The sequence below is a fragment of the Genypterus blacodes genome, unplaced genomic scaffold, assembly GCF_046128005.1.
Source record: "Genypterus blacodes isolate CSIRO-AG114 ecotype Tasmania unplaced genomic scaffold, CSIRO-AGI_Gbla_v1 ptg000048l_1, whole genome shotgun sequence".
Taxonomy (NCBI): Eukaryota; Metazoa; Chordata; class Actinopteri; order Ophidiiformes; family Ophidiidae; genus Genypterus; species Genypterus blacodes.
In genome coordinates, this window is record NW_027466861.1 from 225,194 (window position 1) to 236,310 (window position 11,117).

Here is an 11,117-nt window from a genome sequence, read left to right on the forward strand (position 1 = left end):
CATAGTTTTTGGTTGCACAGATTCAGGCTTTAGGTTCTGATGCAGTTTGCCTAATTCTCAAACTAATTATGGATATAAATGTGTAAAATCACGCAGCTGTTGTAATTTTCCTTAGGCCTCCTTTAGGTGCACAAAACAAGCAACAACACTTGACTGTACTGAACAGCTGTGTGTGTGTATGTGTGTGTGTGTGACAGGAGGACTTAAATTCTTGTAATACCTCCAACTGCGTCACAGGCACACACCCCCCATACCAATATAGTTTGACAGCATTATATGTGCATCTTCCCTAACTGAGTTGGGTTACTCAATATGTTCTCTTGCTGTTGCAAGCTGAGGCCAAACAAAGAAACACACAAAACAAGTGTTATTCTAATAATATGTTGACCTAAGAAGAAAGAAACAGCTATAATTTAACATAATATAACATCATATTGTTTCTCTACTACCTCTCAAACTCTTGATTTGGCCTCTGCCCACTAGATCTAGATCCTTTTCTTAATCTGGATCCAAATTTCTACCAGGTTTTGTCAAAATCGGTACGTACTTTCTTGAATAATCCTGCTTACAAACAAACCAAAGTCACGGTTGGAGGGAATCATGTTATATGACGCCAAAAACAAGTTTATTGCTGTTAAACAATAACAACAATAACCACAAAACATTGTTCATATACAAGAATACAGGAGTATAAATATAGAATATCTGTACTAAGGGAAGGTATTTGAGCAACAGACACACACTCATCACTCATCACTCAATCATTCACTCAGCCACACACAGAAATCACCTCGGATGGTGTTCTGCTTCACTTATACATTCACTCACTCATTCACGAATGCAAACGCAAGACCAAAGCGGAGTAACTGGTCTGCTCAGGAGTCAAAGGGGTCAGTTCAGTCCAAGTTCTCCGTCCTCTTTGAAAGTTGTGCCCTCTGCACCCTTCACGACTCCGTCAACGCGGGCGCCATATCCTGCGTGTTTGCCATTTGTCTGACATTTCCGAGTGACAGGAGATTCAAAGTGAGGCTGTTTCTCAGTCACATGAATACAAAACGAATGTGCCTCAGTTTGAACGTCAATACACTTTTGCAATGTTTCCTTTGAGATGTCTCTGTAATACTGAGAGGAGTGGCACCCTCTGGATTTGGCTAGAAATGTGCTATGCTGATTTATGGCACAAAGAGAGAGAAAGATTGCTCGGTGGCACAAAATCACAGGCTGCACTTCTTTTAGCAGACACTAAACGAGTGAGGGAGAGGGCAAAAATAGAGAGAAAGACTGAAAATCTTTCGTGTTGCTGCCCTCATCAATAGCTGCGTTCACACACACGCAGCAGTCACGACTGTAGTGGAATCTCCAATTGTGAGCAATGGAGCGATTTATGTATTTACATGTTCCATTAGAGCCTAATATCAGCTCGGACCTCCTCTGTTAGCCAGACGACGTTTAGCCTGATTAAGGTCTTTGTCAGTCTAATATCAGACCATTGCTGCACATGTAAACAAAGCTTGTGACATGAAGTAGAGTAAATCCAACATGTTTCACAATTCATGGCAATGTTACACTGATGTGTGAATATGCATGTGGCACCTTGAACGTGACACCGCTGATGTGGACATGATGTCAGGAGTGCAGGCTGCTTCCGTCGCTACGCTAACATGCTACTTTAGAGTCCACATCCGGTCCAGGCTGAGGCTTAGGACACAGCGGATAGTAAGTAAGTATGACAGAGGATTATTACACAGTGTTGAGTAGGAGAATGGTGGGTGCTGGGTCGGGTGAGGGGCCTTCGGGGCTCATTGTATAGGGGTCTTCATCCCCAGAATCCTGCTTCTGTTTTTGTGCTACAGTCAAGCTCAGTTTGTTCAAACCTGCTTCAAGTGCTGCCTCTGCTCCCTCTGCTCTGTCACCTGAGAGAGAGAGAGAAGAAAGAAAGAAAGAAAGAAAGAAAGAAAGAAAGAAAGAAAGAAAGAAAGAATATATACAAATTCTAATAATTTAATAGTTTCTAATTCTAAAATTTTAAGTAAGTAAGTCTGTATGAAGTAATTAAAAGTTGTTGGGAAGTTGAAAGGAGTGATTGCTGAATGTTTGTGTCAGTGTCATGCTATGGCATAAATCAGTGTGGACACACATGCACACACTCCTGTGAGGGGCACACACCTCTCTCCTGTTCGCAGTCCGGGGAGGAAGCTCCGCTGCACTGGCTGCGAGGGCCCAGGATAGGAGACACCTGCCCGGAACCGCACGCCGAACCTGGGCTATGAGAGCCAGGGGGACTCACCAGCGACAGGGCCCCGGGACAGGATGAGGAGAAACGGGAGGAAGTGGGGGAGGAAGAGATGAAGGGGTGAGGACTGCAGAGCGAGGAGGACGGGTAAGGACAGGGCATGTCCAGAGGGGTGGAGACGGAGGGGGAGGGATGGGAGGAGGAGGGTGAGTGGAGTGGTGAGGAGGGGGAGTGAGTGTCCGCCTCTTCCTCTGAGCTGCTACTGTGGCTGCCCTCTTCGTCAACTGACACTGACACCACTGAAACACACACACACGCAGACACACACATGAATCATGCAGACACGCACCGATACACAACAACAACAAATCTGGTGATGGATGAGGTGTGAGGAAGCATACAGTAAATCATCCACCAGCAGTTATACTCACTTGACAAACCATCTGAATCCATCTTGAAGTTGTCTATATCCTCGTTTCCCGCGTCTCCCTCCGCACCCACACCCTGCTCCCTGGTTCCCATGGCGAGGGACCGCCGGTGGGCATGGATCTCCTCTGAGATGCTCTCTAGGTTGCGTAGTGCCGTGCGGTACTCGGCCTTAGCGACCACGACTTTGGCCTGGCGCTCGTCCACGCAGCGCTTCAGTTGCTATGAAAAAACATGCACATCGTCTATTTGCAACTGGAAAAAAAGCTAAACATATCTAGCAGAGCCTCAAGTATGCTACAATGTCTCCTTTTCTCTATGTACATCTCAGCTGCACGCTATGATGAACCTGGTTTTAATAAGAGAACTCGACAAATCACAGATGCAGTGGTTGCGTAACGACAACGACAGATGAATGAACACACAGCTCATTTGTGAAAAAAAGCTTACATACCTCCAGCTGCAGATAATAGTGTGATTTCAGTTCAAAATAAGGCCTGCAGAGAGAGAAAGAGAAGAGAACGTGAGGAGGAGGAGGAAGAGGAGACCCTTGGCACAGTGTCACAGCAGAGGAAGAATAACACTCCTCTGTGAGCAGCCACATTCCTTGGCTTACACAAAGGGAAAACACCCCGACACAGCACAGCCAACACACCAAACATCTGGACTGCATCAGATGACATGAGTGCAGCTCCTCTCTCTCTCTCTCTCTCTCTCTCTCTCCATTACGTCCTCACACACACGCACACACATGCACACACACACACACACACACACCCCTAGAGGCCCCGTAAGCAGGGGCCAGGAGGTTCACGAGTGCACATCACTTTCTGTCTTCTCTAACTTGATGGTACAATCAGTTCCCGATCACGTTGTGGGGAGACTAAAGACACGGACCTGGATTTGGAGATGGAGCGCTTCAGTTTCTTCTCCAGCTGCTTCATGTGGCTGATGCAGGAGTTATAATGGGCCGCCGTTTTCCTGTGTTCCGCTTCACTGCGCGTTCTCGCCTGCTCGGCCTCCATCACCTGCAACGGCGAGGGAACATTTATTTTAGACTGTCGCCTCATTCTGGTCAGCCTCACATATAATACGTCCTCTTTCTCTTCGAGGAGACACACTGCAATGAATCTGGAACATTCACACTGTTTGTTAGTAGATCTTGATTAGCAGAAACTAAGACTGAAAATGAAACGAATGAGTCAAAAGAAATGATGACTCTCATAGCTTCAGTCTGTGAGTTTGGATCTAATTTTCCTGTAAAACATTAAATAGTGCAAAATCCCCACAGCAACACCCCTGGGTCATATTCTGTTCTTGTTATGTTTAGAATGAATTCCAGCCAGCAGACACTTTGGGTGCCCATAACATTAACCAGCATGAGTGAAGGATCAGGGCAGATCATTGCACGCACCCTCTGTGTGGCGTGGTTGAGCATTTCCTGCCACGCTGAGTCAAACTGGCGGCTGTCCTCTTCCAGCAGCCTCTCCTCAGCCAAGGCGATGGTCTCCTTGGCTGCCCGCAGGATCTCAACCGCACGCTGGAACTCCTGAGTGGCCTTCTGAGCTTCGATCTGGGCCTGGGAGGTCAGGCAGAGGAAGAGGGGGAGGACATGAGAAAGATGGTAAGACAAAACATGCACGTGCACACATACACACATACACAGTCCAGTCCTGTAGAGTAGACACACCGCAGCTTTGTCACTGAGGCTATCTGACACATTGCTGGTGGTCTGTCGCTGCCCACTGCTGCTCATTCTTCACGTCATGCTGCACATGCTTGGACCCACTCGTTCTCAACCAGCAGGCGGGACTCAAAGGTCAATGTTCTGGCCCAGGGTGGAGCAGTTTCTATAAACTCTAATCAAGATTTCCTTCCGTCTTTGATGAAAGGCCATAGGAACCATACTGTTTCATATTTTCATTCATAGTCTGTTTCATGTACTGTACACCACACAGATGAATTGTTCTTGTGTTACATCTGTATCTGTACTGATCATTGCACAACCTGCACATGATAAACACTGAATGTAAGGATCTGTTTTTTAATTCTGTTGTATCTGTAATATGGAGATTGTATCTTGATTCTGTTTATTGGATAATCTTTGTATTTTTGTATAAATGAGGCGTCTTTACTGTGTTCTATGTTCATTGTGCTTTCTGCTGTGTGAATAAAGTCTGTGTCTGACTCTTATACGCCTGTAAGTACTGAAAGTCTGTGTCTTAGGTAGCTCTTTCCCTAACATATAGCATAATGGACAACACAAAGGTCAGTGGGGTCTTCAGCTGTCACACATTTTCTCACAGCCTCCCCAGCTCCGTAACATCAGCCTCCAGAAACTTGACCTCCTGCCACCGTCAGCCATATTTATGATAAAGGCACCATCAGTGACGCAAGCTAGCGCGGAGCCGCAAAAAACCTCGTCAGATGTCCGCGAGCCTTCCAAGAATCAGCGTGGACTACGTGTGGGCAGATGTTTCCCTCTAAGGTTTGTCAAGACCGCTTTGAGAAGCCGAAGCGATAGAAGAAGGGAGTCGGGAGATAAGTCTAATCTGTTGGTTTGACAAACCGGCGAAGACGAATCCCCTCCCCTCCCCCCTTTCTCCGTCACCGTGACCCACTTCCCAGACTCGGAGAGGAGACGGGAGGCAGGGAACACGCGGGGAGCAGGATGGATATTTGATGAGGACAGACGTGGACGAGAAACAGAGCAAGAACCTCGAGGTCCACGCCATCTAAATACCAAAGTGCTCTTCAGCTACTCAGTTTTTTAAGTAGTTAGCTACTCTACAAGCACCTGTGGAAATTGAGAAAAGGAGCTACATTGCAATGGAACATAAAAAAAGTAGTTTAGAAGGTTTAAAGCGCTATTACTTAAGCTACTTGTAGACATTCAGTCTAACACTTGAAATCATTTACAGTTTAAGGAGCATAACGATGCGAGCTAAGGACAAATTATTCTATACAGTCCCATACCCCCACTACCATGGAATGTAGAATGTAAGGGAAAAAAAGGGGGCGGGGGTCAGTAAACTGTGGTATGGGTGCTTGGATCAAACTCTCTTTAAAATGAGGTCAAATATTAAATATTAAATATCCATCCATAAATCATGAGCAGACAATATGGCAGTTTACCCAGAAGCCTTTATTAGCTTTGCTGTGCTACACTTCTTGAATCACAAACGCACACACCCACGCACATACACACACACACACAAGCACAGACACACACACACACACACACTATACATGAAGCCTCAAAGGTAACAAAGATCCGGTCACATGAGTGCAGGTTCAATCAAAATGTGAAACCTCTCAGTAATCCTCTCACACTCCTCACATGCCACAGCCCAAACACTGGCAAGCAGTTTGTCATAAAGCAACAGAGACATATTAGGGTATTCACACACACCCACACACACACACACGCTCACACATTCACACATTGACACTATTTCAGTGTGACAGCTCAGCTCTGACACACTTAGTGCAGCCTTCTGATGTATGACTCATGATGTCCTTCCTTTTTGGTTGACAAGTTTGTGCGTGTGTGTGTCTGTGTGTGCGGGGATGGGGTTATTATCCAATCAGATCAAAGCCCCGGCTACCTTCCACAGTTTGGTGCACTTGAGACTTTCAAAGCAAAGATCCAATAAACACAGTAATTCTCCTCACCAGTGTGTGTGTGTGTGTGTGTGTGTGTGTGTGTGTGTATGCCTGTGCCTGTGCGTGTGTGCATCACTCTGCCTTCATGTACTGAGGTGTGACTCAGTTAAAAATAAACGCAATGTGACAGTCTCCCTTTAAGTAAATATAAGCCGAGCTCTTTAAACTTCTCATCGCTAATCCTGGTTAAGCCTGACCTCAAACTGTCTGTCTGCTAAACTCAGGCTCTCGTTTGTGTAACTCTGATTCGTGAGTACAATGTGTGTGTGTGTGTGTGTGTATGTACCTGTCTGGCCAGTTTGCGAGCCTCCCAGTATGGCTTGGAGTCGTCCACGGCTCTTCCGATCTTCCTAATCTGCTCCTCCAGCTTCCATGTGGCTTCCACCAGCACTGCACGGAACCGCTGCCGACAGTCCTGCAAGCACACACACACACACACACTATCAGCTTGATTTGGTGTTTTGTAAAGCTCTATCTCTTTCTTTTCTTTCGGCTTTCACGGCCATGCGGAGGCACTTTGTCTAAAGACAGTAACTATCCCCCTTCCTATCCCTTCCATTTGAGTCACGAGGCTTCAGCACTTTGCATCACTCAGGGATCCTCGATGGATTCAGAAGAGTTCAGCTAATTCAAGTCACCACTAAACCATTCCCTAAATACAAGCACGTGTCCTCACACACTGCCGGGAATATTAGCTTAGTCCATTTCTGAAGTTGTATTGTCTCAACAGATCGGTGCAGTGACTGAGCCAAACATCCGTCAGCGGTGAAATCCTAAATTTGTGTACAATAATACAGCAGAGCAACGTATGAGAGACTAGACGTTTGTCAACTGAATCTGTTATATACACTGTTGCAATGTTAGAGGCATGCTGTGTGTGTGTGTGTGTGTGTGTGTGTGTGTGTGTGTGTGTGTGTGTGTGTGTTTATATTGTGACATTTGCAGAAATTGCTTCTAAAATGCACCAGCACATGCATCCTGTTCAACAAAAAGAAGGGACAAGAAAGAGCAGAGTGGGAAAAGGGAGAGGTTGCTACAGGAAGTCGCCTTCCTGTGACATCATTACACTTCCCGGCCTCATTTTCCTGCGGTGAGATAGTGACAGAGTGCATGTTGGAACGAGAATCCTGCATGGTACTCCACCACATACTGACAGCGTGTAGTTTTAGTGGGACGACACTCTCGGCCTAGAAGTCTGTCAAGCTTTCAAGCTTTCAAGCAACTCGTGATTTACAGTCGTTCAGCAGCAGCCAAGTCACTCTCTTAATAAAGTAGTAAGCTACACTACAAGCTCCTGAGAAAAGGTAGCCAGCTACATTGTAGCTACTACAAAATGTGTATAATAAAGCGCATAACAGCGAGACAAATGTGTTTGCGTAGACTAAGTTTCTCATAAGGCCAAGAGAGGTGACCAGGAAAAGTGATGCATGCTGGGATATGTTTAATATGTTCAACTACAAGTTTGTGTTTTGAATAAAGTGTATAAAGTCTGTGTATCTGTGGCCAAGCTACACATCTACTTGTGCAAATATAACCAGCTACTGGGAAAGCTACACAGCCAAGCTACCGGGAAAAGTAGTTGACTTGGCCGCTAAGCTACTTGAACCTAGTTAGTCAGCAACAGACTGTGTTCAGCTCGGTCTACTGTGTGTGTATGTGTGTGTGTGTGTGTGTGTTCCAGTTCAAAATGTGTTTTTTAAGCAGCTGTAAGCCAACTCAGCAAAAACATTCTCAGTGTCTATAAGTTATTCATTATCCAGCGTCAAAACTGGAAGATTGCACGATCGCCACGTAGAGGAGAGGTAATAAGTAAAGAGCTCAGTATACAAAGAACTACTCTTTCTCTCGCTTTCTTTCTCTCTTCCTCTCGTTTTACATGTGTTCCCGCTCTGCACTCTGGTTTGGGGCTTCGGCGTCTAATGAGAACCAGAAGAAGAGGCCTAGTTTGAGGAGAGCGATGCGGTCTGGACTCTGGAATGTTTTGCTATTGCTAAACCTTAACCCCCCTGCGCCATACGTTTGAAAAATGAGCAAGCGAGCGCTGAACTTAACGCCTGCCGTCCATCTTTCTGCTCCACTTTACGGCCCTTTTTCCTCTCAGAACCTCAGAGGAAAGGCCTGGTTTGTTTGGAGAGGAAAGGCAGAGGGAAAAACGGGAAGAGAGAGCACTTGGGATGCGGAAAAGCTCTTAAAGTGCCACTCAAGCATTATATATAACATTAAAATCACATAATTACGTATCTCCAAACAGCGCTGTTATTTTACTGGAATGTTGTTGTTTCCGTTTTTTTCCATATTCGCCCATGAAGGGAACTCCCACATTCGGAACATTTCCCACTTTGCAAGTCATTCCATTTAATCTCCGGTTTCTAGGAAGTCTAAACTTGCTCTGCATGAAAACCAGGATTCGAGGTCTGAACGAGATCTAGCGAGAGATGCGATGATGATGATGATGATGATGATGATGATGATGATGATGATGATGATGATGAAAGTCTTATTTTGTCCTACCTCCAGTTCACCCTCCCAGCGGTTGATGTCATCTGTGGACTGGTTTAACTTCTCCAGCTCTCCCTGTTTACAGAAAACAAGACAGGAGACAGGAGGAGGAGCATGATTAAAAGTGATCTGAAATGTCTGCAGGCCAAACTGTGCGACTTTTGTTGGCCAAATTACTGAGCATGAAACCATGTATGTGTGTTCTTGTGGACAAACAGTCTTAAATATAATTGCAAACACCACTTTCTTGCATGATTACAAGATTCTGTTTCAAGCAACACCAGAGAGAGAATGAGAGAGTGTGATAGAGAGAGAGATTGGAGGGATAAAGAGGGGTGAGAGAGTGAAAGAGTGATCAGTGATTGAGAGTTTGGCTCTGCAGTACTTAAAGTAATACTTCACGTTTCATTGGATAGTTGTCAGTGATAAGAGGTTATTATGACCTTGTTGTACTTTCATATCAGCCCTAAAACCTTCAAACAAAATTCCTTAAAATAACTCGACTTGATAATAATCCACGTTTTTCCAACATGACTGTCAGAGCTGAAACATAACAAAAGATTTTACCTGGATTCTGGGATCCACTTGTTCTTCTTCATCCTCGGCACGCTGGGAGTCTTCCTCAGAGTTGTTTTCACTTTGTAAGGGGTCCATCGTCGGCTTGTGTGTGGCGTCTGCAGTGTCCGCTGGGTGCTGGACCGCCGGGATCGAGCCTCTCTAACCCTCACACGGCAGACAGGGCTGCATGCTCGAGCCCGCGGTCTGACTGCACGACTGCGAGCCACAACCCTAACAACAGATCAACTCAGCTCAGTAAAGCAAGACGGCATACACAAGAAGGATACTTCCTGTTATGAATTTCAAAATAAAATTCTGCCGTGTCGCAACATTTCCTCGACCTTTTGTGAAGATATTTAAACTTATTTCAGTAATTTGAACAGGTAGAGGAGAAAGCTCAGCAGATGTTATACAGATATGAATGTGCCGTTAAAAGCACTACCTGAGTTGGACTTCGTGACTTGGGATTGGAGGGTCTTTGGCACACACTGGGCCATTTTCTCTGCATTTTCTTGACTGTAGGTAAAACATGTGAAGAGCAGAAACAAAAGGGGGAAATGCAGGATTAGAAACAGCTATCGCTATTGAAATGGTCTTTTAAAAGTATTTTAACACGGAGACTAGAAGTAAGCAACTGAATCTAATTTAATTTTTAATGGGATGTCATTTAAATTACATGGGATGTCACATAAATTACATGATTCGATTTCGTTCACCTTACTTCATTAGATTAAAGCTTTATTTTGAAGGTGACATTGCCCATATTTCCGGATTGGGGGTAAATCATGTTATTTGGCGAATTTCTGACGGCTCGTTAGTTTGCGTCGCCCTCTCGTGGCGAACACTGAGAACAACAGGGAGGGTCAGTCTGAACGGAGGCAGGGGGTGAAGTCATGGAAACGCTGCTGTGATTCCTAAAGTGGGATCATGCGGATTCCTGTACTTCTGTCTGCGCTGGAAAAGGAAAGAAACAACTGACACCATTTACAAATATTATACCAGGAAATTCTTGGTTATGAATGATTCCTCAGATCTAAACCTTTCCTGTTACATAACCTGGTGGTAAAAAGAAGTAGTCCCAATTTGAGACGGTGTTTTAATGTTTTATGTAGAAATAACCGAATTAGAACTCATTTTTGTATCGCTACTACTTTCCTGTATCCACCGACTGAAACTATAGCCTCCTCTTTTCCAATCATGTTTTATTCAAAATAAAGTCAGACAAGATAATATCATAACCAACATACGCAGTGTTTATCCCAATAATACTTATATCTTTAGATTTTTACACCTGCATAACAAGTTGAAGGCAATATGAAGTTTTCCTTTGCATAATTCTCACGGCCATTTAAATAAAAGGATCAAGGCCAAGGACATTAGAAAATGTGATCCAATATCATCAGAAATAAGAACGAGAAACTACTACAATGTGTTGTTATGTCAATCATATTAAGATCTAAATATTCAATTCATTGTTTTGAATTATTTCCCGTCCTTAGTCTGATTGATCTTTTAAAGGTATGTAGATTTGTCTTTGTTATTAAATATGCTGGCTTATTTGAGTCAAATATAAAGTGTGTGATGTGGATGTGTGTGTCTTGGTTGTTCTGGTCTATATGTTTGGTTTAATGTAAAGGCTGCAGGGGACACATGGTGTTACTGTATGCGTGGATGTCTGCTCGGCTCCACAGTTCGTCATCACGTTTTTGTTTTTTCCTTCCCCACCACTAGCGTC

The 11,117-nt window shown here is 44.6% G+C and overlaps 1 protein-coding gene across 1 annotated transcript; it reads right to left on the minus strand.

The window, feature by feature from the left end:
• Nucleotides 1-21: 21 nt before the first annotated feature.
• Nucleotides 22-10,627, minus strand: sh3bp5a (SH3-domain binding protein 5a (BTK-associated)). The gene is made up of 10 exons (XM_076149984.1): nt 9,825-10,627; nt 9,392-9,598; nt 8,837-8,899; nt 6,612-6,740; nt 4,074-4,238; nt 3,557-3,687; nt 3,114-3,156; nt 2,665-2,881; nt 2,167-2,532; nt 22-1,913 (listed from the first exon to the last, which is right to left on the minus strand). The coding sequence occupies exons 2-10, from the start codon at nt 9,476-9,478 to the stop codon at nt 1,741-1,743; spliced, it is 1,374 nt and encodes a 457-aa protein (XP_076006099.1). The 5' UTR covers nt 9,479-9,598; nt 9,825-10,627; the 3' UTR covers nt 22-1,740.
• Nucleotides 10,628-11,117: the final 490 nt, after the last annotated feature.